Raw genomic sequence first — 27,539 nt, 5'->3', positions numbered from 1 at the left:
CACACACACACACACACACACACACACACGCACACACACACACGCACGCACTACTCACACTTTTGCCTTTCTTCACCCTTGGGCCTCCAGCCGGCGTCTCCAAAGCCTTTCTTTCCCAGGCTCCTCAGGACCGCAACTAATTAATTCGGTCACACCGCGGTGTGATTTTGTGATTTTTGTGATTTTTATCAATGTCAGAAATAATTGCTTTTAAAGAACTTTGTACACTTTGAATCTCTCATGGCGTGAGATCAGGCAAGAACCACATCTTGTCTTTGTGTTTGGGGACTTCACCCTGCGCCTCAGACTTCAGGATTGTCTCTAGAATCTCGCCAGGTAAGGACACTTTTTTGGTTTAAGGAAGACTGGCAGCAGGTAGGGGGTCAGGGCATAATTATAATTTATTAACTTCAGCAAAAATCTCTAATTCCTGAATATTTTAAACAGTTACACTATTTCCCATGTGGCCAATGCAGTAGGCTGAAAGTTTGTGTCCACTGCACCCCCATTAATATGCTGAAACTTAATGCTCAAAGTGCTGGCATCTGACATTCAGGAGTTATGGGAGGGGCCTTTGTGAGGAGGATTAGTGCCCTTAACTTTAAAAAGGCTGGACAAAGCTTTCTAGCCCCTTCTACCGTATGAGGACATAGGCAGAAGTTGCTGTCTGCATCCCCAAGGAGAGCTCTTACAACAACCTGGTTATGCTGGCACCCTAACCTTGGACTTCAAGCCTCCAGAACACTGAGAAGTAAGTTCCTGGTGTTTATAAGCTATGTGGTCTGTAGTATTTTGTTAGAGCAGCCCACACAGATGAAGACAGGTTGTGTTACTCTAGCATCTGTATTTCTGGAATGTGTGTGATAACGAAGTCTTGTAGACACTCAGATAATTTACTTTCTAAAGGAATTCAATTGCAAATCATTTAAGAAATGAAAACTCCCTACAGTAAAGAAAATTCATTACTGATTTATAAATTTAAGTTTGAAACACAGTGTTAGATTTTGGAAGGGGCCTTAACAACTAATCCCTCTGCTCATTTCATAGATAAAGAATTTGAGGCTTGGACAAGTGGGCTGTGTCACAAATTTGCTAGTGGTAGAACCAGGATCAGGTCGCCTTTAAAAAAAAAAAAAAAAAAAAAAAAGAATTTTCCTTCTTGTCCTTTCCCGGAGAATCAGGCTCTTACAGAGGCTTCTCCAGTGCCCAGCTATTGCTATGCCTGGTAGCCAGCAGAACCCAGCAACACTGACATTCCTTCAGACAGTTTTATAGCAGAATTCTTCCCTTGAGATAACTTCCTATGAACAACTCTCTCTAGCACCCAGAGGTTAAACTTCCAGAAAGTTCTAGAGGACAGATTTCTAGTGAGTTCCTCCAGCGTGACAGCACAGTGACTTTTCTGCCATCTAGTGAGCCACAGACATTCTCTCTTCAGCAAGGTTTGGATCTCGGTCCTGAGGTAGGGAAGGGAGGGGGGTTCTGTATCTCAGCTCTAGGTAGGGGTAGCAGCATGTTATGTTATGTGTTGTTACATGTTGTTATAGGCCACCCACCGTGGTAATTACTTCAGAATAATACATTTGACTTTACTGGCTCCCTCAAACCCTTGCACCTGCCTTGTGGAAGCGCCCCCCAAATAAACTGTGCATCCAAGTCCTCACCTCAAGCTCTGCTTTTGGGAGAACCTAAGCTAAGGTAGACATGGCGTAGGAGGAACAGCTCCAGTTTAAGGAAAGTGACAGTGACAGAGCAAAGGGTATGGAGCTTTCTCCTCGGTCGGAATCTGTCATCTCTGCAATTTCAAAACCATTTCACATCCACGGCCCTGGAGGGCACTAGAAATGACTCAGAGCTAGGAAGAATTACCTCATATTCTGGGTGACAGAACCAAAGTACCAGAAACTCTAGACCAGCTGCAGCAATGGGGCCACCATCAACGGGAGGAAATCGAAGAGATCAATCAGTGCTGTGTTTAAGTTCAAAAAGAAAATCAACTACCCACACATTGAACATGAGAGCCATTAATGTGAAACAAAATGTGAGGGTTTTTCACTGATCACAATCTCCCTATGAGTCAAGACTTAAAAAAAAAAAAAAAAAAAAAAAAAAGTCAAAGAAACATGAGGCAGTGTTGGCAGAAGCAACCAAACCAAGGACCAAGACTCTCCACCATCTGGCTTCGGCTTGTGACAACCAAGCCCAAGTCCCCAACGCTCTGTGGGCAGGACAGCATATCAGACATGTGTCAAGAACCACTTCTGATCCACACAACCTCAACTGTCTCAGGACCTCGGCCTGTCTGTGCTGGGCCAGGCTCAGCAAGGGTGGCAGGCTCCGTGTGGACTTGCCATCTTCAATGGGGGAATAACCAACAGCATCTTTGGCCTTCTGTTGCCCTTGCTTTTTCCCTGTTGTTGTTGAGCCATAAGATGCTGTGGGACGCCATGGGCATCCCCACAGCATAGACATGTAGGGGAGCTAACACCCAATGAGACAAAACTTTCACCAAACGAAGACAGGGGCCACAGATACGTTCTTCCCCCTTCCTTCCTATTGCACATGTTCCCAAGGAGCATGGCTTGGAAGATGGCACTCAAGCAGTCCGAGGTACCTCGCATCAGTTAGCAGCTACTTTTGACAATCAACCTTCATACTCACTGTCACCCCTCTGTTTCCTGCCTCCTTACTTCTGCTCCCTGGGACTACAGTGCTTAATAAAGTCCTTGAATGTAAGCCTTTGCCTCATGTTCTGTTTTCTGGGGACTCCGGGCTAAGACCTATTGTCTGAACCAATCCCGAAGGCCACGCTGTTGTGTGCTCGTGGGCTAAGGCTTGGATGGCTCGAGGTAGTCACTGTGGCAAGGGCAAGGGCTCTACCTGGTGTGCGGTGGGTTGGGACAGGCAAAGGAAAGCTGGCCCGTGGTGCCGGCCAGGCAGACAAGGGCTCTGTGGTGCTTACCCCAGCGGTGAGTGGTCACCAAGTTTCTTACAGGGCCCATTTCCAGTTCACTGGGGTGGTTTCTCTGCATGACTTCTGATACCTAAGACCTGCCTTTTAAAAGCAGAAGTGATGGTACAAGTCAAATTCAGCCTCTTCATTCTGGTAATTATGTTTTCAGGAGGGTGAGCCAGAAGCGATCACATACACCTTAGAGAAGTGTTAACGTGGCTTTTACCTTAAATGAATCTGACTGTGATTCCGCATCCCTCTGAATTGGGGCAGAAGCCTCCCTCCGTCGTTACGGGGCCTGCAGCCAGCCCACTTCCCAGGTCAGGCCTGAGAAGCCTGGTATAGAACAGAATGTTCTGGGAAGGCTCCAAGTCTTTGTCCTTTGTTGTTCCCGTCCGCTCAAGCTGCCCCGCACCACCTTCCAGAGTGGGAATCTTCCAGAGCCTGGAGTCTCTACTTAGGGTCCCCGTCGTGCTGAGAGAAAAGCCTTGGGCCCCCCTCTCTATCCATGGGAACCTCAGACCACAGCCCCTCTTTCGGGCTTATGTCATGTGAATGCTACTTTCCACTTTTCTTCACTTGCTTTGGAGCCTTCCCCATGGCCCCACAACACAAAGAAACTGCTGACATCTCTCCACCTGGGGACCTCCCAATGTCACCTCAGCTTTTAGACCAGAGGTCCCTAAGTGGTAGCCTACCCAGGTCCTAGACTCTCAGCTGCCCCCGGCCCAGTGTAATTCCCAGCGTCTCACAAAAACATGGACTCTTATGTGTAAATGCAAGTATTTGGCTTCTCTGGCAAAGTCTCAGTATTTGGCAGGGCTGGGTACTGGTTCCCTCATGACAAGACGGCTGGGACTGAGGAGTGGTTGCTGCCTCAGATGGGGTGTGTGGCTGCCCACTTGGGAAGGTCCCTAACATGATCTATGACTTCACTTCTGGCTTCACTTCTAGGCATTTTGGTGAGAGTATTAAACTTGTTTCGTTAATTCAGTAAGTCCTTATTGAGCATCTCTTCTGTGTCAGGCCTTGTTCTAGGCACTAGAGATAGAAATGACAAAGACCAGGGATCCTGTTTTGATGGAATTTATATTTTGAAGGAGGAGACAGATCATTTTAAAAAGCAGAGATTCTAATAGGATGTCAGGTGGCAGTTCACTGCGATTAAGAACATAAAACGGGGTAAGGGTCATGGGAGGTAGTTAGCTGAGGAATGGGAACAGGTCAGGTGCCATCTTTTGTAAGCTGTTTCCAGAAGGCTGTTTTAATGTGACACTTAGTGGACACTGAAGACAATGGAGGGGCTAACAAAGCCAGGAGGAGAGGGTTTGTCTTCAAGCTGCCCCACTTCAGGCCCAAGAGGCAAGGGAGTAAACAATCAGAACTTGGAACAGTCCAGGATAACATAGGGGTCAAGACACCGAGTGTTCTAGCATGTTCTTAGTTTTGCATTCTCGTGGAAGCTAACACTAACATCTTGATCAGTTTTCAGCCTCACTTTAAACCATTAAAATTCTTTTTTTAGATTTATTTATATATTTGAGATAGATGTGAGGGGGCGGGACGAAGGGAGAGAACCTTTAGGCAGACAACCCAGCTGAGTGTGGAGCTTAACACGGGGCAGGGCTGCATCTCAGAACCCTGAGATCATGATCTGAGCCACAACCAAGAATTGGATGCTCAACCGACTGAGCCATCCAGGCGCCCTATGTTGTAAACATTTTTAATAGATAAAGCCAGAATTTCAAATATGGTGTTTACCCTTCCCATGGATTAGATCCATCCTGTTTTATTTCTTATATTTTGGGGGAAGCTGGCCTTTCTACTTTAGTCACAGGCCTCACAGAGTGAGCTTTTCTAAATTGGATTGTTGGATGAGTGTATGGCCTATCTCTTTGTATTCTTTTCTTGGGTTATGATCACAGTTCGTGTTAAACTACTACATGCTGCCTAGTCATACACGAGGATTTGGTCACCCACATAAACATGATGCTGTTGTGAGTTCATTTTTCTATTTAGAGAAGCATGTCAGCTAGAAATACCTCCACCTAATTTCCCGGGCGCATGCGTGCTGTGTGAGTTGCCAAAATAGCCCCTTGAGTAAGTGGCAGCTTTAAAAACCGTCCAGCTGCTGACTTCAAACTAGAAGGTCAGCAAAGGAAAGTGGAAGTTGGATTTTGAATGATCAAGGTGCCTACGGTGATTGAACTGTGGTCAGGATTTGGGAAACTTGCACAGCTAGCCTGGGACTTTTCCTTGGATTTCTTGCCTGTTGCCTAGATTTGTCTTCTCTCTTCGGACATCAAGATGAATGTGCAGGCTTGCTCTAGGTGTGGATATGGAGTTTATCCTGCTGAGAAGATCAGCTGTCTAGATCAGGTCAGTGGACATTTCTCGGCCTTTGGAAATAATAACCAATATGGTAGATTTATCTTCTTACAGAGGTATATGTAGGGCTTTTTGAACCATCAAAAGAAGATGTATTTCTCATCTTTCTTCAGTTCTACTCATTTCTATCTCTGTCTTCTATGTTTCTTTGGGAAAAAAGAAAGGTTATTCATTCGTTTAACATATTATAGTCATGTTTGTGTCTATGTGTGTGTATATTACCATGTTATCTCTAAGGATCCATTTTTACCTGGAAATATATAAGAATCCTGAGTTTGGAAGAAAAGGTAATTTTGCCACATCTTCTTCTCTATGATTTCTAGATCTGGCATAAAGCATGTTTTCACTGTGAAGTTTGCAAGATGATGCTATCGGTTAATAACTTCGTGAGTCACCAGAAAAAGCCATACTGTCACGCGTAAGTGTTTGGTGCCCGCCTCCACCACTTCTTGAGTTTTATTTATTTTTTAACAAGTAGCCAACCAGCGTTTCCAGTCACACAGCCCAGAGTTAAATTCAAGAAATATCTTCCCCAAAGTTTTCATTTACATAAAATCACTGACGAGCCCTAAGGCAGGATTTTATGCAAAGGACAAAAAGTTGGAATTTTCAAATTTCTGCCAAGTAAAAAGTCAAATCTATCTGCTATAACCACATGTCAAATCATTAGATACTGTGCAGAACAGTGTAATTGCCATAGATATGCCTAAAGAGCTTTAATTCTTTTTCTTTTAAATAATTCCCGAATCCATTTCTATATTTTTTTTTTCTGAAAGTTTTTAAGTGGCCATTTCCAGTTAGATTTGGTCTTGAAGTAATATATACTGAATTTATTTGATTTCCTTTTTTTTCCCTTTAAGACATTGCCTGGAAAGTCATAAACTTAATTATTAAGTTTTATATTTATCAACTTAAAAAAATGATGATACTTTTAGGGATACTCAATCATCTTGGGTAAAAGTACATTTCTAATTTTGGTTTATGTCTATTTTTTCTAGCCACAACCCCAAGAACAACACTTTCACAAGTGTCTATCATACTCCACTAAATCTAAACATGAGGAAGTCCTCAGAAGCCATCCATGGGGTAAGTGAATTAATTTTGAACTTCAAAGTAGCCTTTAAAGAGAATTTCTTACCTCAGGTTTTTAAGTGTCTGTGTCAAGACTGAACCTGCTCCTGTTTTTCATTTAGAGGCGCAAAGTGCATTTAAGTAACAGATATTGCTCTTTGTCCTACCACAATGTAAGGTAGGACCCAAGATAATCTAGCTTGAATATCTGATGCCTTTGTAATCTCTGTCTGCCAGCTCTGTTCACATTGATGATGGTTTACCCGGCAGGTCCTGTACACAGTAGGTGCCTAATAACCCAAGTTTATATAGCTGGAACACATTACAAGAGCCTTTCCTTACTTTCTCCCATGATTATTTTGATATAGAAAATTAAAAACCTCTAATTCCACACTCTTAAAATCTCTCTGAATTCAGGAGTGCTTACGATTACTTCTCTTTCCCCTGGGGGCAGGGGTAGGTCAAAGATAATTTGATTTGGAAGTGATGTTAGGATAGACCAGGTAGCTGTGTTGATACACCAACCTCTTTTGAAAAACCAACAATGGGGTCTTGTCAAATAGCTAGGGATGGCTTGGATGCCTGCATTTATTAAGATGGTGACTCATTTCACTTCTTTCCCCATGCCCCACGGAAGCTGTTCTGTGGGATGGAGCTAACAATTTTCTAAAATTAGATCATTGCATAGGAGGTGGAAGTCTGTTAGTGATCTGCCCTCCTCACGTCACCTTGCCTCAGACTGCCTCTCCGGCTGGCCCAGGCCACCAGCCTCCTCAGGAACACGTGTGTCGGAGGGAGCTTCCCCCACACCTCCTCCAAACAGCTCATTTTGCTAAGAGCCCTGGATTCATTGTGAGCTTATTATTTTTTTTAAAGATGCTTATGTAACGTTTACTGCACAATCATTTAATTCACTTAATACACATGACTGCCCACTAGGGTAAGTACTATTGTTATCTCACTCTGCGGATGAGGAGCCCGAGGTGCCGAGCTGCTTAGACATCACTGATTTCAAAGGATTTGCAAACCTTAAGAATTCACAAGCAATCTTACATTACTGAGAGCATTCGTTCTATGGGGATCTTGTTCTCGTCTCTTGATGTCTAAGGGCAGCTACCCAAAACTGCGATGAATACTGAGCGTAGCTCCTACTTAAACAGAGGACCTAACGTGGGGCTCTTCTCCTGGGCTCTTTCTCTATCTTATCTCATTTCTTCTTCACAAGAATCCTCTGTAATATTACCGTCTTACAGCCGAGGAGGCTGAGGCTCAGAGAGGTTAAGTAGTCTGCCTGGTTTTACCCAGATACTGGAGTGGGTACAAATCCAGATCTATCGGACTCTAGAATGCTTACCCTAAACTGCTCCATTGGCCTATTTCTATGTACATAGCGTAAACCGTCCAGGAGGAGAAAAGCACTTGTTTATGTTTACGAACATCCAGACGTTTCTACCATTGGGTAGCCAGGATTTTACAGATTCAACACCAGGAGAAGTACTTAAACCGTCCGAGTACTGTTTGTAGGTATTACACACTCTACAACCAGATCCCGAATGTCTTTACTTTTTCACGCTACGCTAGTTCCTAACTGGCCTGACCCTACCTTCCAACTGTACAATAGGTTGCATAATGTTACCTTTCTTTGAGGTGGTAGTGGATTCATTCTCTTTTTACTGTGTGTGATAGGCCCGAGCTGGAGTGAGAATTGTGCTGGTTCTGGTGCTAGCCACAGACAGTGATGTGAACTTACCGGGACGCGTGTGTGTTTGCGTTTGTTTGCTTCTGTGCAGATATGTGTGTGTGTGTATGCATATGGCTGTGTGTGTATGGGGAGTATATGCATGTGTGGGTGTAGGTGTGAATAGGCATTCACGGACACACATATGTGTGTATGTGGTGTGTGCATATACCCATGTGCATATGCATGCCCATGTGTGCATATGTATATGTGTGTGGGGTGTGTGTGTGTGTGTATGTGTACATATCTGTGTATATTTTTGTGTACATGGTATGTGTGTGTATACATGCATATTTGTGTGTGCATGTGTGCGTGTGTGTGTGTATGTGTGTGTTATGCCAAACAATTGGCTGTTGAGATCACTTTCTCCTTCTTCCCCATCAGGAAAAATTTCAAATGGTCAGCTGTGCCCCTTCTAGGCCCTGGGTCTCATAGGCACCTGAGGAAGGGGAGTGGATGACTTTTTTGTCAAACTCTTGCATCTCTGAGTTTGCCAATTGAGTAAAAACAAATTCATTGTGCTTGTGCTAAAGGAGGGAACAAAAGGGATGCTTCAGTGATGGTAATGAAGGAGAAAAGGAAAGAGTTTGAGCGGGCATTCAAAGCAGGCGGACATTTTTGTGTTTCCTAAATGTCACCCTTTTAAAAACAAATAAATAAGTCTCTAAGCCAAAATTTCCTGTTTGGTAGGTGTGCATGGAATTTTTAGGAAAATAAAACATCTAGATTCTCTTTTATTCAGCGAGGGGACTTTAGCTTTTAATGCTTCTTCCTTACCCTACTAGCGACCCTTACTATTTTTCCCCTTCTTCTTACTTCTTCAGAATAATCCAGAATCTCATGAGAAGTCTCTGGGGAGGCAGGCACTCCCTAATGATGGATTTGTTCCATGGGTGGAGAACAAGCAAATAAGGCTTTCTATCTATTTTGATCATGCGATTCTGATTCCTTAAGGCAATGGCTCTGTAGGAGGGCAATTTTACTCCTCACGGGACATTTGTGAGGTCTGGGGATGTTTTAGAATGTCACAGCTGGCAGGGAGGGGTACTGTGGGCGTCTGATGGGCAGGAAGCAGCTATGCTGCTAAACATTGTGCCATGCCGAGGACAGGACCCAGGAGAAAGACTTAACTGGCCTCCCGTATCAGCAGTGTTGCCACCCAGAAATGCTGCCTTCAGTCTATGTCATGTTTGGGGTAGTTTCTCAAAATCCAGGGGAAGAAGCAGGTAAAGCACTCTTAATTTCTATATTTAAAAATACACATATTGTAGCTGCACTGGGTGGTAGCCAGCCTAGAAATTCGATGAGAGGAAGTGCCTTTCGTGTGGAAAAGGAATTCCTAGATTCTAAGCCTGGCCCTGATTACCTGTTGAATGACTTTGGTAAGGTCACTTCTTTGCCTTCAGTTTCTTCCTTCATCTGTAAAATCCATGATTTCAATTTCCACTTGTAAAAATCATAGGTTTCTGGGCCCATTTTAGACCTCATTTATTACGATATCTGGGTTGGGACCTAGGACCTTTTGATTTTTTTCTTTTACGGCGGGTCCTTCTTATGTTGTCTTTAAGAACTCTTGGCCTACACCCAAGGCTCTGAATATACCATTGCGATGTCAGTTCTGCCCAGATTGATCTACATGTTCACAGTAATTCCAGTGTAAGTCTTGGCATTTTTCGTAGAAATTGACCCACGGATTCTAAAAATGATGTGAACCACACAAAGATTCTAGAATAGCCAAGAAATTCTGAAGAACAAAATGGAAGGACTTCAGTTATGAGATTTCAAGATTTACTACAAAAGGAGTAGTCATGAACTTAGCATAGTATTGCATAAGAATAGACCAGCTAGTGGAATGCAACCCAAGGTCCAGAAATAGAGCTGTGCCTATGCAGTTACTTGGATTATGACATATGTGCCACTGCAGTCCAGTGAGGCAAGGACGATCTGGAGTTATTGGATATTTGCATGGAAAAGAATGGACCTGGACCCCTACCTCACACCTGTACACAAAAACTAACTCAAGATGTATTACAGGTCAAGATAGGAAAGGTAAAATTAAAAAGCACAGGAGAACATATACATAAGTCTGGGGAGCCAACCTGTTAACCAAGCTCCCCAGGTGATTGTCACACAGACTAAAATTAAGAACCATTACTCTGGTATCTAGTATTTTCTGAAGTTACTCTAACCTGAATACTGGGTGTCGTGTGGTAAGTTCATTGGGACCCTCAGTCTTTTTAATTACACTGCTAGCTAGAGCTTTGCACACTGCAGAGGCTCTGCACGCCTCACCTGGCTGGTGGAGCGAGTGAAGCCACAGTGGACAGACAGACCCAGTGTGTGTCGTTGTGCATTTATGAAGCTTTGCCTTTGCGATTTAGAACAATCCCTCTGATTTAACTCTATGTTGTCTATTTTCCTTCTCTTCTCCGATGGAAACGTTACTGACCACGTCTCTGTGGTGCAGATTGATGACCAAGATGAGGGCGGACAGTTTAAGTCGGTTTTTCACTGGGACATGAAATCCAGGGATGGAACAGCTGCACCTAACGGGCAGCCCCCGATGAACGAGGTGAGAAGAGACGTGTGACCAGGTTTGGGGAACAGGGAAGAGAACCACGCACTCTGCAAGTGAGACGCATCATTGAGTCTTACTTCTAGAGAAACAGATTAGGCTTTCATTTACCCAGTTTGTGATTCCAGCTGTCTACAGAAGACATCCTGCAGCCAGTCGTGGGGTCATCTCCACTGTGTCTGCTTCCAGCCCAAACTCACTAGTCAGTTTGTCCCTTCTAACTACCATGTTTCTGTCCCTGGGAACAAGCACCCAGGCTGGGAACCACGGCTACCCTTCTTCCCTCTGATAGTTCCCTCAGCTCTGCCTCTTCTCCTGCATTTCACTCTCCCTGCTCTGATCCACATCAGCTCCTGCCTAGACCTTTGTCAGGGCCTCCTGGATGGCCTTCTCCCTTCTGGCTTTGCCTCTGTCCAGCCTGTCCAGTGACGTTGGTCATGCACAGCTTCCTAGATGGCCCTAACTTACTCTTCCTGCCACCTGAGAATTTATGCTCACTAGGGAGAGTCTCATCATTTCAAAAGTCCTCAGCCATTTATTTTTCATTATACACATAATATTTGTGTTTTCCTTGTTGTTAAAAAAAAAAAATCCGAAGTACAAATCTAACCCCTTGTGCACTGTCTCCAATCAGTCCCTCTGGAGAGGGACCTGTATATTCTTTCAGATTTAATCAATTACAAATATAGATCTATGTCATCTGTCTCTTAGTACTCCCATTTGAATACGACCACTGCCATGTACTGAGGGGCCTTTGATGAATTATTTAACCATCTTTTTCTTTGGCTTTCTCATCTGTAAACTGAACTTCTGACAGTTCCTGACTTACAGAACAATGGCGAAGGTTAAGAGATTATATAAATGTAAAGACCTTAGAACAATGGAAGACACAACAAATATTAGCCATTATTTTCACTGAAAATTGCATATGTATATTGCAATTGCATTTATATGTATTTTATGCATGCATTATATGTATGCATATGCATACATATTGCATATGTATATTTCTATTGGGATATTTCTATTTTTTCCCCATGAAACAGCATGCCTTGTTTTGCAGCTTATATTTTTCAGTCAACAAATATCTTGGAGATATTTCTGTGTCAGCCTCCTTTTAAGTTATTTTGGATGGATATGTCATGAATGTAACCATTAAGAATGGATGTATCGTGCTCTTCTGTTGATGGGCAGGGTTCTTTCCATTTTTTTTCTCTATTATGAAGTTGCAGTGGACACCTTTGTGTGTGACCTCTTTTGGAGACAAATGAGTGTTTCTCTAGAACAGGTAATGGAAAATGAAAGGGCACATGCCTTTTAATTTCCATGGCCACTGTCAAATCGTACTCTGAAATGGCTGTGCATTTGATACTCCTACAGGCAGAGGATGGGAAGACTTAGTCCTCCATACTCTCACTGATCCTTGGTATTTCCAGATAAAAGTTTTTGACAATTTTTTTATCTTGTCGTTTTAAGTTAAATTTCCCTGATTGCTAGTATGGTTCAGCGTATTTTCATATATGAACTATCTGTCTTTCCAGATCTCCAAAGCATGGTTCTACCCAACCTGTTCAATTTGCCCTACCTCTAGCCTACTTCGCTCCCATCTCTTCCCCTTGTATTCCAACCAAACTCATCTCCTTATGGTCTTTCACATGAAGCCCATCATTGCTTTCATGCTTTTATTCATGGTAGCTCCCACTCTTGGAATTTATTCAACAAATACTTCTTGAGTCTTATGTGCCAGGCACTGTTCCAGGCTATTAGAATACATCAACAAGCAAAACTGATGGAAATCCCTGCCTTCATGGAACTGATCTTCTAGAATGGATGTCCTTTCTCCTTTTGCCCCTGTTAACTGACCTCAGCCTTGGCGGTCCAGCTCAGTTCCATCTTCCTATCCAGAATGGAGTCCATCACATACAGATCGCTTCTCAATACAGTACACCTAAGCACACAGACATTTTCTAATCATTACTTGTTTCCTGTGTTGGTTTCATGTCCCTATGGAGGCCACAGATATCTTAAATAAGGGACTGTCTTCTCTGTTTTTGGCTTTTCTTTTCCCAGTGTTAATTGCTTATCCCAATATTAGGCACATGACAAATAGTAGGGTTTTGCATCATGTCTGAATCATGCTGGTTAAGCTCGTATTGCCTGTCCATAGCAACTCCCCACTGGCTCAGTCTAGGTACAGTGCTGAGCCAAGAAATGCCAAGTTACATTTGAAACCCTTCTAGAACACAAGTGAATCCTACAAAGTAAAACTTTGTAGGATATTGGATTATTTTCTAAGTGAAAAAGTTGAACATTTCTTTTAGCTGAGACCCACCATAGGCCACTAGAAGTTTATAGTTTTTAGAGAATTTCTCTTATGTTGACAGTGTATGTGAGCATTGCTAAGAGGGTGGGGTAAGTCTTACCAACCAAATGTGTGGGTATGTGTTTATGCATTTGTGTGTTTCCTTTATAGAGAGCCTATTGGACTGGGTATGGGGAAGGGAATGCTTGGTGCCCAGGAGATCTGCCAGACCCGGAAATCGTAAGGATGGTTGAGGCCCGAAAATCTCTTGGTGAGGTAAGGGCTTTAGAACTTATCCTAGGAATGAGTTTGAAAGTTTCTTTATCTTAAGACTGTGGTAAACTACTGGCCTCTCCCCCATAGATTACCATGTCCCAACCTCAGGAACTATGTATCTGTTACATTACTGGCCAAAGGGACGTCCCTGATATGATTAAGTTAAGGATCTGGAGATAGGAATGTTACCCAGGATTGATAGGGTGGATGAATGTAATCACAAGGGTCCTTTATAAGGAGGAAGGCAAGATGGCCAGAGTCAGAGACAAGGTGATGTGATAACAGGAGCAGAGGTCAAAGCCATTGGGAACCAGACACTAAGGGATGCAAGTGGTCTCTAGAAAAGGTAAAGAAATGGAGTCTCCTTGAGAGCCCCCAGAAAAGACCAGCCCTGATAGCCCATTTTAGACTCCTGCCCCCCAGCATGGTAAGAGAGATTTTATTAGATTTCCATGTAGAGAAAGCAGTTTCATGTAGAGAAAGCAGATTTACACACAGTACCTTCTGGTTCTCTCCACACACCCCGGGCACTTGCCCTTTGAAGAAACCACTTTGGAAACCATTGTTGGTCTTTAGTGATTAGCCTTTAGCAGATGGAAAGAAAACAGAGACACAAATGCTAGGAGCCATGTCTCAGTAGGAAGACTAATCATCAGCGATATTCAAAAAGTGAGAAGGGAAGCCTAACACTTCACTCTCAATGCTGTAGAACTAATTCTAGCAGACAAGTTATAGAAAAGACTCCCACACATTAACTGCTGCATTATCGTACAAGCCTTTGAGTCAAAGGGGTGGTGCTCTCTTTGGGTTCCTTGGGTTGGGCCAGGTTCCACAAAATTTGATATAAGCACTGAAGAGGAATCCCTTTGACCTGGAAAATAGGATTTCTTTAGTGTTGAAGGTGCTATTCAATCACCAATGGAATAATATTTTTGAATTCACTCCAGGTGATTGAAATGGTTCCCAACTACCTTATAAATTCAGTTGCATTGGTTCTGATGATACTCACAGTTACAGTTTATTCATTCTTATCTGGTATCATATTGGTTCCCGTGCTGATAATTGACTCTGACCAGCAGGAGTATGCAGAAGACTATGAGCAACAGAGAGGCAAGGGGAGCTTCCCAGCCATGATCACGCCTGCTTATCAAAGAGCCAAGAAAGCCAACCAGCTGGCCAGCCAAGTGAGCATCCCAGTGTTTATTCACCATATATTATGCTAATTTTTGTCACTGATGAAACTCTGAGATTCATATAAAAACCAGTAAGAGAGTCTTGTGGATGGTAGGTGTCATTAGTGTGATATTATGGAGAGAACTATGCCATTATGTTTTCCCTCTTCTTGAGGTAAGGCTCTCTCTCAAGAGTTTATCTTGCCTTGAGAGATCCTCTCTGCCTTGACTGGGTCACATCTATCAAACGGAGAAACGGGCTAACTCCTCCAAAGACTGGACCAAATAATTTCTTGAGGTCAATTTAACATTTTAGATACTGATTCTTGTTAAGTAGATGGCACGTCCTCCTGAGGATTAGAAAACTTGTTGGCTAAGAGCTTGGATTTTAGAGTGAGAGTGCTAGGATTGGAATCCTGGTTCTCTCACTTACTAGCTGTGTGACCATGAGCAAATGATGAAGCTTCTCTATTCCTCAGTGGCTCATTTGAAAAAAATGGGGACAGTAAGAGTCTTGCCTCACGCAATGGTTATAGAGATGAGGTGGGTTAATATTTGTTAATGGTTAGCCATGCTTAGCATTCTCTTGGACTTAACACAGTAGCACTGAAGCTTTTTGAAGAGGAGCCTAGGAAGCCTGTACTAAAGACTTGGTCATAGGCTTGTGTTGAGTCTAACCTGAATGTATAGCTTCAGGACAGCTGCAAGGAAGGGTCCTCACAAAAGCTGGTGAGTATGACCTTGACTCCATGCTATCTCTTCATCAGGTGGAATACAAGAGAGGGCATGACGAGCGTGTTTCCAGGTTCACCACGGTGGCGGATACCCCTGAGCTGCTACGGGCCAAGGCAGGGGGACAGCTTCAAAGTGATGTAAGAAACGATGGAGGCCTAGAGGCTTTTAAGATTCTCCATTCTTTCCTTCCTTGGAGGTAGAGGGCGGAAGAATGGCGGAGGCTTCTTGGTCCTACGTGGGAGCCAGGGAGAACTTTCTTTTTCTTTTCTTTTCTTTTTTTTTTTTTTTAAAGATTTTATTTATTTATTTGACAGAGAGAGATCACAAGTAGGCAGAGAAGCAGGCAGAGAGAGAAGAGGAAGCAGGCTCCCAGCTGAGCAGAGAACCCAATTCGGGGCTTGATCCCAGGACCCTGAGATCATGACCTGAGCTAAAGGCAGAGGCTTAACCCACTGAGCCACTCCCAGGTGCCCCCAGGGAGAACTTTCTAAGGTCAAGGACAGTCAAGTCCCATAAGTTAGCCAGCACAGACCTTGTGAAATCTCTTCCTTAGAGAGAAAGCTTAGCATTAGTCACAAGTCAGATGTATGTGATTAATCCAAAAAATTTCAAACCTTGTTGCTGCAAATAGAGAATATAACTTCTAAGGGTTTTCTACCATTTACCTTTTCACAGCCCCATTGTTCCCTAACATAACAAGACCAAGGACTTTGTCTTTTTATGAGCAGGAAGCGTAAGCACAAATCCAGGTTTAGCTTAACGAGTGGCTTCTGCTCACTTTGGTTTAAGAAGCCTCTTTTGTCTCCTAGACTTGACTGGTGGCCCTTTGAGGGCAAAAACCTCCTCTCCTTCCTCTGCCTAGCCTTACCACCTGGCCCACAGCATGTGCTTCATGTGTTGAATTCTGCATTGAGTGTCTCCATGTACCAGGCACTGTGCTGGGTTTGGGGGGATAAAAAGGTAAAGAAGATGCATATGGTACATCAAGCCATAAGCCATTGATGGTGCCATAGGGGCTGTGAGGGACGATGTGAGGGTCTCATGCAAACCCTTGGCAGGGCTTCTCATCAAACAACCTCATACATAGCGCGATTGTGGCACGAGATTCCTTTTCTTTTTTCATCTTTCAGGTGAGATACATGGAAGACTATGAACAGCAGAGAGGGAAAGGCAGTTTTCCTGCCATGATCACACCCGCTTATCAGATCGCCAAGAGAGCCAATGAGCTGGCCAGTGATGTGAGTGTCCCTGACAGTGTATTCTTGGTAGGTGAGGAAACAGGAAGTTATCTGTGCCAGGCGACTACAACTTCCTGTCTGCTTTTGTATGCACCATGGTCCAGGGAGTAGCTTTCCTTCATAGTTTTTTTTTTTTTTAAGATTTTATTTATATATTTGACAGAGAGCAATCACAAGTAGGCAGAGAAGAAGGCAGAGAGAGAGGAAGGGAAGCAGGCTCCCTGCTGAGCAGAGATTCCCAGGACCCTGAGATCATGACCTGAGCCTGAAGGCAGAGGCTTAACCCACTGAGCCACCCAGGCACCCCTCCTTCATAGTTTTTAATGGGTTTTTATCAAGACCAAGATCTGGCACTTTGATGTCTAAGACACAATCCCTGGACCCCAGCAGAAAAAGAACATTCCATGAGACGTTTGTTTTTACTCTTCTGGCTTCTGTGCATAGAAGGTGAAACTCACCAGGTTTGTCCTTCCCCTTCCTTTAGGTGAGGTACCATCAACAATATCAAAGGGAAATGAAGGGAATGGCTAGTTCGGCTGCTGGAGCTGCGGGCACAAGGGAATGCATGGACCAATATGGCCAGGTAGGTGATGAAATCACTCCCTGGGAGGATGCCCTTTCTGATGGTCAGTAGCCCACTGGCCTGTCACACAACCGATGGCCCTGGAGTTAGGGGTTGGGTTGTGGTTTATCTAGCCCTGTTTATGAAAGGTGGATTTTCTAAGTCAAAAAGCAAAGATAATTACATTGAGCTCAAATTGACCCATGTAAGAAAAGAGTTTCTAAGCACTTTTCTTTTTCTTTTTTATTTTTTAAAAAGATTTTATTTATTTATTTGACAGAGAGAAAGAGATCACAAGTAGGCAGAGAGGCAGGCAGAGAGAGAAGGAAGCAGGCTCCCTGCTGAGCAGAGAGCCTGATGCAGGGCTCGGTCCCAGGACGCTGGGATCATGACCTGAGCTGAAGCCAGAGGCTTAACTCACTGAGCCACCCAGGCACCCCTCCTTTTCTTTTTTAAAAATAAAGAACCCCTGTCAAGATGGTGGATTTTTCAAGAGTAAAACATTCTCACCTATTCAATGAAGAATAGTCCCAAGGTCCAAGACTGGCTAATTTTAGCTCACCCCTGTGTAAGCACGAAAGGGATCCAAAGGCATGTCTGGAAGAATATTGGGCACTTCACTGAGTAACAAGTCTCATTTCTTAGAAACTGCATGTCTTATCTAGGTTCTTAGATGAAGCCATTTGACAGAGAATGCAAATCTTTCCCCCAATTTCACTTCTCACGTGAACTACCTAGTGATGGGGGTAAAAAGATTGAGATGATAACTGGAAGCTAATTTTTATATGCACATCCCTCTGTATTTTCTGGTACTAAACAGGTGTAGAAGAGAAAGGGAATATTATCTTTTCATAGTTGTAAGTAAAGAATACTGGAAGGCTAAGTATGTGTATCAGAAGAATGCACTCAGTGGGCTTAGTTGATTTTTTAAAAAATTGATTGGAAAGTTGTTTGAATTTTTCATCAGTGGGCAGATTCTACAACATACATGATTTATTCAACATACATAATTTATGACAGAAACAACTTGTTTCTTTTCTTTTAAGAGTGTCTAGGGAGACACTCACGGAAGACTAAGGATGTATATGAAGATAGGGGTGTGACATCTTTGCAAAAGTCTGTCTGAACAAAAATGTCCAATCTTAAAAGAAAAAGTCCATTTTGCTAAATTCTGTAAGTTCCTTAGATGGCCTCAGTGCTTAGTCTCAATGAAATTATGCTTTTAGGGATTTGATATTTTAAATCTATTGTATAGAAGGCTGAAGTCGACTTTTAAAAATCACTTTAAAAAATATTTGGTTCCTATATTCGGCAGAAAATATTTTGTTCTAAATGTGGCCAGCACGTTCTGGCAGGACATGAACGTGTTTAGACACGTCTGTACCCATCATGGAGACGCAACCTCATAGTGTGGTAGTTGGTTCTCGCTTATTAGGACATGTTGGCTGAAGTTTCCCATCATGCTAATGACAAATCTTAGGATCAAAGTGGGTGTTGTTTGATAGGACCGCCAGCAACTGTCGAGAGGATCAGCCTCGTGTGGCATTTCCTGGTGTGATTTAGCAGGACCCGCCAGGCACGAGGAGGAGGGAGTGAGAGAGAGGCAGACAGACAGTCAGATAAACTATAAATATCTGTAATGTCTAAAATGCCAAACAATTCATTCTTCCTTTTCACGAATAACGGTTTTTTTTAGGTCAATGGACTATATCGTGTAATTGACTTATTGTTTATAACCAGCCAACTCCCCGGCTGGATTGAGTATCTCATTGAAAGATTTACACACCCAACGTGGATACTTATAAGGAGAAGTTAAAATAAAGTTGTAAGCCAGCCCCACCCATACAGCAGAAGGGGCAAAAGGAGATTAACAACGAATTTGGGAGCCTTCCTTATTATTTTTTTTTTAGCTTTCCTTTTTTTACTTGTTACATTCGTCCCAGAACATTTTGGCAGCCAAACATAAAGGCGCACTCGGGCTGAACAATTGTCATTACTGGATAAAAGGGAAGCCTGGACTTTCTAATTCGACCCAACTGTTTTATTTTTTAAAAATGTGTGTGCTGGATTCTGACCCTGCTGCGGGGGTAGGGCAGGCCCTTGCCTTGGAGGAGGCCATAGGAATATGGAGTCATGAGCTTGAGGCAGCACTTGGGTTTCTTCAGACTGATGGGAACACGGATGAGGAAGCAGCCGACTCTGCCTGGGGGAGGACTGGGAATGAGGGGGGCGTTTCCCGGAGAGCAGGTAGCGTCAGATGGGGTCTTGAAGTACATCCCATCCGCTCCCAGGAAAGTTTTATGCTACTGACATCACGACAGGTCCATGAGAGAGAAAAGTTTTGTTTTGTGGGAGTGGGTGGGTGGTGTGGGGAAGAGGAGGGGGGCTCAGATTTTAATAGTCTGAAAATTCACATTTAGCCCCATTTAGAGCCTCTTAGGGCAATTTGAAATTTCGCCCCGAATTCAAAAAATTCAAATAGTTATAAAATGCTCTTCTTGGCACATGGGAAAACAGTATCTGGGATGTTAATGGGTTTCTCGGCATAGATCTGCAGGCCCAACAAAGGCAGCTTTTGGGATTACTGGAAGGCAGACGGATCTCCCTGGTGTCCGATAGGGGATGAGAACTCCATAATCCATGGGTCTGGGAGACTTGTGGAATGTCTGGATTTATCTAGTGGAAATGTTGATGATGTTAGTTAGCATTTATTTAGTGCCGACCGTGTGCCGGGCACCAGTTAAGTAGACCTGGCCACAGAGTCCACAGTCTTAGTCGCCTCATGGTTCTGCTTCTAGGGTGATCCCTGCAATGTCCATGGTGGACGGGCCTCTATAGGAACAGGCTCTAGGAGCGATCATTTCCAACTGCCCACCCTCTGAGGGAGGGGAACATCACTGAGGGACATTTTTGCTTCTCCCAGCAGGGCTACTTGGAGGACTATCAGGAGCACAGAGGAAAAGGCAGCTTCCCCGCCATGATCACCCCCGCTTATCAGAATGCCAAGAAAGCCAACGAACTCGCCAGTGATGTAAGTACCATATTGAGATGACCCGCAGAGCCGCCAAAGCAGAGGAGAAATGAGATTCTGAAGACTATGTTTAACTGAAGCCTACACACAGATCAATTAGCGCTTGATTTCTCTCCAAATTTCTGACACCTTCTTTCAGGCCGTTTGGTCACGTTTACCTGCTTCAAAGGAGTGTGACACCGACAGACGGTGGAACTTACTTTAGGCGAGTTGAAGCAGGTGCGAATGCTGGTCCAGCCAGATAAGCTGGGGTTAGGAGAGGCTTTGCAAGAGAAGCCATCTAGACACCTAGCACTTTGGGGGAATAGCTGATGAAAACAGGTCACGTGACTATCAAACTGGGTATAACCCAGGGGATGAAATGATTTTAATTTGCAGAATGCTGGCCAGCTGGCGGTCCTTGAAAGATAGACTATAATTAAACTCAGTTGAGCGATGTGCCCATGTAGATCCAACACGCCAACTTGAGCTTGGTCTATATATAGTCAGAAGCCGCACATGAATTTCACACCCCCTTTGCCCTTCTCCTTTGCTCAGTGCTCTTCAGTTATTAAACCCATTTGCCCAGGACAGTGTCTTCTTGGCCCAACCGGGGATGTAAAACATGTGACTCACTTGGCCCCTCGTATAGCGGGTTAGATGAGAAAAGACGTTGAAATCATGGGCAGACTGGGTTCGGAATTACGCTTTTTGGCATGCTTGTTTCAAGACGTTTCTTCATGCAGAATTAGAGTATAAAGTACACAAAATGTGAAAAGGGCCAGTAAAACTTTAATACAAAGGGGACTGAGTGGTTTATGGATTTCATGGAGAAAAAAAAAAAAGCCTCTGTAGTTGTTTTTTTTTTTCCCTCTTCAGAAAATTCTCTTAAGTAACTATTGACATGAAATGCCGGGTCATTTTGGAGTAATTTCTGTCACGGAGCATGAAAATAACAACTCTGGGCCCTGTTTGTGTGCTTCTTTCAGATAAAATACAGGCAGGACTTCAATAAGATGAAAGGCCCTGCACATTATCACTCCCTCCCAGCCCAAGACAACTTGGTTCTCAAGCGGGCCCAGAGCGTGAACAAGCTTGTGAGCGAGGTGCGTACGGGGCACCGTGGACGGGGCAAGCGCAGCGTGAAAGATTTTGTTCAATGCCGCAGGAGCTGCACACAGTTGCCACTTTCCGTGGAACAAATGGGCAGTAAAGAGAGCAACTCACGAGAGAGCCTAGAATCAAACAAATTAAGCAAATTAAGTTTCTCCAAGGGCTCCGAAGTGTCTTCTCAAATTCTCACAGGGCTTCTCCCAGAAGTTTCAGGCAGTCAACTTTTAGTTGCAGAATAGTGCCCCAGCCAACCTTTGTAACCATACGTCACTCATACAGAGTGGTAATCAAAGATCAGAAAGTGTTTCCAACATGGAACCTCTCTCATTGTCTTGTTATCGGAGTCCGGTTTCCCAGAAGCTGGGTGTCTCCTCTGAATTCCTGTAGCTTAGAGGCTGGACTGGCCGCCAGACGGTGCGTTTTGTTCAGTCTACTCGGTGATTCAGATTTTTTGAATTGCTGAGACTTTGGCAAGGAAATAACCCCTCGAGCTCCCAAATCCTTATCAAGCCCTCCAGTCTTTTCTTTCACAGCACGGAGCCTCATTGGCATCTCCTCTCTAGACCCTCAAGGCATCTGAGTTAACAACCGCTTTCAATGGGAAGAAGGAGGCCTATTAAAAGTACTCCCATAACAAGTTATCTGCAACTCAGAAGGGGATATTCAAGTATCCTAAAATATTTTTCTTCCCTGACTTCTAAAGGCCAGTCTTCAGGCCCCCCAACTGTTCCTTCATCTGTGGCCCTCTAACTGAGGGCTGCTCGGAATCTCCAGGAGTGACATTTTCCTGATCTCAAGTGTTTCGAAGTAATAGATGGGTGCCTAGGTCTTGGAATCTGCATTTTAAACAGATGTTTGAGATGGTTCTGATACTCTAGGCCAGAGGTCAGCCAACCATGATAACCTGAGTGCCAAATCTGACCTGTAGCCTGGTTTTATAAATAAAGTTTTATTGGAACACAGCCATGTCCTTGGCTACATATCATCTCTGGCTATTTTCATACCACAAGAGCAGAGTCGAGTAGTTGCCAAACCTTGCTCTTGATTCACGGAATATCAGGTCTAGATGGGACCTCGGCAATCTTTAGGTCCTGATTTTGTCACAGGCCTAGAGAAGTAATGTGTCTTATTCTGGTTCAGAGAGAATTTTAGGGAGAGAGTTGGAACCAGATCTCTGAAAGTACAGTTTTACCACCCAGGAAAAATACTGTTAACATTTTGGCCTTTTTCTAGGTGAAAATATTATAAACAAGTATATGAATATAAAGACATTTATAGATTAGAATTCAACTCTATTTATAGCTTGGTATACTTTTTTTTACTTCTTATCGGATTGTGAGCATTATAATGTCTCTTGCATACTTTAAAAAGCAGGTTTCCACCATATTTCGTAAGATAGGATAACAAATTGTGGGGTTTTGTTTTGTTTTGTTTTGGTAAGAGGTCACAAGAGAAACTTCCATTTCTTTTTGCCCTTGTGTTTACCCAGTAGGACAAACCAGTTCTTCTCTGTTTCTGGTAATCGGCCTTCCACTGGCTCCTCCAATTACCTGGGACGACTTGGGGCCATGGAATTCAGTAACTATAACCTCTCATCTTACATCCAGCTACTCAGGGGAGCTCAACTAGCCAACCCAGTTAAAATTAGAAGATGCTCTATGCATCTGTGAGAGGTCTCATTTATTATACTCTTTTGTCAAGTAACTTTTGTGGTTAGATTTTATTGAAATGTACATATGGAGAAATGTACATGCCATTTGTGCATGATGGGAGAGATTTCTGCAAGTGGACACCTCCATGTAGCTAACACCAGATCAAGAAGCAGAACGTGATTCAGATATACAACCACCCCTGACCCGCAGACACTTTCCCCCAATAGTATCTGCTGTCCTGATTTCTAAAACCTATTTTGCCACTTTTTGGGCTGTATGATGTCTTACTGGATTTTCTCTTGGAAGGGACCATGTTTCTTTAAATTTCCAGAGCCAAACTAACCATTTACTTATTTATTATTTGAAAGGAACACATATAACTGTTAACTTAGGGCGTCCAATGATATTTTTAAATGGTGGGTTGAAAGTTTTCTAAAAATAACCTAGTAAAGTCCTGGGGACATTTTTAAGAGTGGCTTTTGGGCCTGGTTCTATTGTGCGTCTGGTGTTTTGGTTTCCAAGGTGGAATATAAGAAGGACCTGGAAAATAGTAAAGGTCACAGTATCAACTACTGTGAGACGCCTCAATTCAGGAACGTGAGCAAGATCTCAAAATTCACCAGCGATGTGAGTTTTTAACACTTAAGCATTTGTTTGGGCTTTTTTTAAAAAAATGAGCTAATCCCCAAGTCTCTTAAGAGACAGTCTATGTGAATATATCTGTTTGTCTCGGAGAAGCATGGCATCTTAGGCACAAATACCTAAGAGTGTTGATTAAGATTGCCTGCAGGGTGTGGTCCGCCTGGTGTTAATTCTGTCCTACCATGCACTTGACCTTGAATCCTTCATGGTAGCACCTTTCCTCTCGTGCTCTCCCTGTGTAGCAGTATCGGCTCCTGCTGGTGAATGCTGGAGTGGGAGTCTGGCTGAGCATGCGACATCCCCTCTCAACGCGACTTTGTGCTTCTTGGTTAACGTTTGATATCATCTCACCTGGGGACCCAGATGTGCTTTCCTCATTTTACAGAGGAACAGATGGCATTTGTAAATTTGGAAATTCTCAGCGACGTTCTGGGGATGTTTCCTTGAGAACATCAAGGACTTATACTAGATGATGTGGTTTTATTTCTGCCTCGCGGCATAGTGTAGTAGAATTTAAGATCACGAGGGACTTAGTAAGGCTCAGGGAGGAATTTCTTTTGGCTAAAAGTAGTGGTGAAGAGCACCAGCCTTGATGCTGACAGTCCCGGCTCCAGAATTAATGAAGTATTCGACTTTGGGCATGTTGTTTAAGCCCCCTGGAGCCCCTTTGTCCATGTGTAAAATGGGGATACTAAGTCCTTCTCATGGAGTTCTTGTGAAGACGAACTGAGCAGAATCGTGTCTGATACGTGATTATGTATTTGTTTAAATAATCTCAGTGCCTCGAACTTCGTGGCTTCCCAGGGAAGGTGATTTTAATGCAGCTTCATGAGAAGCTACCCAGATTTTCCTATTTATGACTTCTTGGCATCCTGTTTTGGTTTTCCCTTCACTTGGTAAGCTGCATTTGGGACGTGACATCCTTATTTCACATGACTTTAGTAGCCACCAATTTGTGTGTAAAAAAAAAAATCACAGAATTTGGCGAAGCTCAGGTTATATTCTTCATATGATTAGAAACGGAGGTAACAGCGTGCAGTGATTTGTGCCAGCCCCCAGCGTGGGGCTTTGTACCCAGTGTCTGCATGACTAGTCTTGTCCATTGGAGAGGCCCTGCTCATGGGAGGTTTTTCACATGGGGAAAATCGGACACATTTCCAAGCAAAAACGTTAAAAAGAAAATTGGGTCTGTTTCCCGCTGCCTGTACTCACCAGATCCTATGTTTGGTTGTGCTTCTGTGCTTGTCTCCCTCCATCTTCCTGTGCTTGCTTCAAATTCAAGCGGTTTTTTGAAAGGAGGTTTGGCTTCTTTTTTATTCAGTGATACACTGACTACTTAAATAGGTTCTATTTAGTCGTTTTTATTTCCAGTTCGTTGCATTAAGATGAGCAGTTGATCTTCAACAAGTTGGGAAGAGAAGTCTTTTATTGAAAGCTTTGTGTTTCCTTCTAGAATAAATATAAGGAAAATTACCAAAACCATATGAGAGGCCACTATGAAGGAGTTGGTATGGACAGACGGACTCTCCATGCTATGAAGGTTGGAAGCTTGGCCAGCAATGTGAGTCCAGGTTTGAAGGGCCTGTAGGTCTGGGGACCTGTTGGGGTAGAAGGAGGTGAAATTTGAAGAATTCAGCCAACTCTTTTTCAAACTTCCTTTTTAAAAGTCAGTGTCCTGTTGTATAAAGACGGACCCATAAAAGCTTCTAAATGTTAACCAATATAACCAAAGCTAGGTAAAACCCTTGAAATTGTTCAAAAGCTTCAATTTATTTATCTCAGCTTTCTCTGGCTTGAAGAGTACATAGATCTGTTATCTTTGATCCAGTGTGAGAAAAACATCCTGTTTCTGAGACATAAAGAGAAATGGATGAACATATTCTTACTCGAAATTTCTCAAGCTTCCAAAGCATTTGTGATTTATTTGGAGTTGGTTGGTGGGTTGGTTGATTGGTTCATTCATTTATTCAACTGTAGTGTTCAGTGAAGACCTCCTATGGGCAAGTACTGGTCAAGGTAGTGGGGTAACAAACTAGATCAGATCCCATAGCACGGCATCTCTTAATCCCTCCTTGGCTTTGTCAGTTCACCTGACAGTTTGTAAATGCCAAATTGTAAATCTTGGAGGTAAAGGGCACTTCAAAGGAACCGATTTCATTAGTAAGACATACAAAGGTCAAATTTCCTCTGCTTGAGAATGTCAAATTTGACCTTTAGGATAAAAATTTAAATACTCTGAAGACTCTTGACTTTTCATTTATTTTCTAGGGGGTTAGCCAAGAAGACCTTTCATCATACACCCACATGCTGGTGTTTCTTTTTAACAAAAACTATAAGGAGGTCCATAATTAATAAGAAAGATAAAATAAATGTGCTACAGATGGAAGTTAGCTAATTTTGGATTAATTAGGAAGAATTCAAATTAATTAAGGGCAAAGTATGAACATAATTTAATTTTCCTTGGAGGTGATGAAACGGAATTAATTTTATTTCTCATTACTTTTTAAAAAAATTTCCTATGACATTCAAACAAGGTCAAAATAAAGCAAGTGGGGACTAATTTCTTTTTTCTTTTTCTTTCTTTCTGTGTGTGTGTGTGTGGGGGGGGGGTGTGTGTGTGTTTTAGATTGCCTACAAGGCTGATTATAAACACGATGTTGTGGACTACAACTACCCAGCCACTCTCACTCCTTCCTATCAAACAACAATGAAGCTGGTTCCCTTGAAAGATGTAAGTCCCCCTCCAAGAGCATCTTCTGTTTTATTCCTTGTTACTTCCTCTTGTGGAGTGACTCTTAAGTAGCAAGATGGGAAGAAACAAGTTCTAATAGTTCCTCACAGATGGAAGAGATTGAGAAAGGGAACTCTTCCACTAGGAGAGTCCATTCATGCGTGTGTGGAAACTCTTAGATATTACATGTAAGGTGGGGACAACTCTTGTTTTCATCCTGAAAATAATCTGAAGTTCAGTTAGAATTTGGTAGAATATGTCAGCCTTTGGGCCCTTTAAATTTATTCTTCCTTAACAATGAAGAATAATCTTTTCTTTCTTTCTTTCTTTCTTTCCTCCTATTTGAAGTTTTGGAGTGTGGTATGTTGAGGGACTAAAGGAAGTAAAATATAAAAAATAAAATATATAAAAAATGAAATAGTTATAAGTTGAGAGGAAGTAGTAATGTAGACTTAATGTTGACTCAGGAGCACTTGGGAAGGTAGATGTATTTCTTCATTATTATAGCAGTGATTTTATTTCTTCACAGTTTGGTTTATCTTGGTGAAATACATATAATTAATTAAATTTATTATTTTCTATTATAGGAATTTTACTATATATGTTTGTTACAGGAAATTTAGAAAATTCTGAAAAACACAAGGAAAAAGATTAAAATCATCTATTTTCTTAAAAAGTAGTTAAGGTGGTTTAGACCTGAGTGCATATCATAGTTATTTGTCAGTGATGATTATCTCTAACCAATTAATAATTTAACAAATAATTCAGTGTATACTTACTAAGTGCCCAGTGTTACTTTCCTTCACATTCCTTTGGGCTCAGCGTGACCCTAGTAACATTGACTTGGGTTTTGCTCTTGGTGAGATGGTCTTCACATTGCTCTCCCTTTTGCTCAGAGTGAGAACAGTGGGGGTCCTGCTGGACATCTTTAGTGTTTAACATGGTTTATAGGACAACAAAGGAGGATCATTGGCAAATGATAGTTTAATGGATGAAATGGGCTTTTCAAATGTATAGTAAAACAAAGGATGGGAAGTTGAAGGATATAAAAGGAGACTAAGCCTTGCTTCTTCTTTTCCCAAGAAGTTTGGTTGTGTTGACTTACCACTGCGCTTCATGAAACCCAAGGATACACTTGACGACCTAAGCTACTTCCTAACCTTTTTGGCTGCATGCATCACCTGGGACTTGAGGACTGAGAGCACCTCATTAGAATGGGAGCTATTCTGTTTGTAGACCTCCATCAACCACGTTCGAGAGCCCAGTGAAAACTAGAGAGAGTCTTACAACTTTGTACTCCTGTTGTAACAAGACTTGCTATTATGTTTGTTTGTGTAAGGCTGTGGATCAAACTAAGCACCTGAAATACAGCCTGCTCACC

General features: G+C 42.8%; 1 protein-coding gene across 7 annotated transcripts in view; it reads left to right on the top strand.

Moving 5' to 3' along the window:
- Positions 1-5,083: 5,083 nt before the first annotated feature.
- The window catches only part of NRAP (nebulin related anchoring protein), a 69,241-nt gene continuing 46,785 nt past the window's right edge, over positions 5,084-27,539 (top strand). The window contains exons 1-14 of one of the 7 annotated variants that reach the window (XM_082721448.1): positions 5,084-5,332; positions 5,665-5,759; positions 6,340-6,427; positions 10,618-10,722; positions 13,199-13,303; positions 14,383-14,487; positions 15,243-15,347; positions 16,341-16,448; positions 16,933-17,031; positions 19,937-20,041; positions 21,010-21,126; positions 23,308-23,412; positions 24,881-24,988; positions 26,054-26,158. In XM_082721448.1, the coding sequence (XP_082577574.1) occupies positions 5,261-5,332; positions 5,665-5,759; positions 6,340-6,427; positions 10,618-10,722; positions 13,199-13,303; positions 14,383-14,487; positions 15,243-15,347; positions 16,341-16,448; positions 16,933-17,031; positions 19,937-20,041; positions 21,010-21,126; positions 23,308-23,412; positions 24,881-24,988; positions 26,054-26,158 (1,422 nt within the window). In that variant the 5' untranslated portion in view covers positions 5,084-5,260. Of the gene's footprint in view, positions 5,333-5,664; positions 5,760-6,339; positions 6,428-10,617; positions 10,723-13,198; positions 13,304-14,379; positions 14,488-15,242; positions 15,348-16,340; positions 16,449-16,932; positions 17,032-19,933; positions 20,042-21,009; positions 21,127-23,307; positions 23,413-24,880; positions 24,989-26,053; positions 26,159-27,539 lie in introns of all 7 variants that reach the window. The other 6 variants (XM_082721446.1, XM_082721447.1, XM_082721445.1 and 3 more) reach the window with 6 other exon arrangements.

The sequence above is a fragment of the Mustela nivalis genome (assembly GCF_964662115.1).
Source record: "Mustela nivalis genome assembly, chromosome: 2".
Taxonomy (NCBI): Eukaryota; Metazoa; Chordata; class Mammalia; order Carnivora; family Mustelidae; genus Mustela; species Mustela nivalis.
Note: the sequence above shows the minus strand (reverse complement) of the source record. Positions and strands in the feature narration are given on the sequence as shown.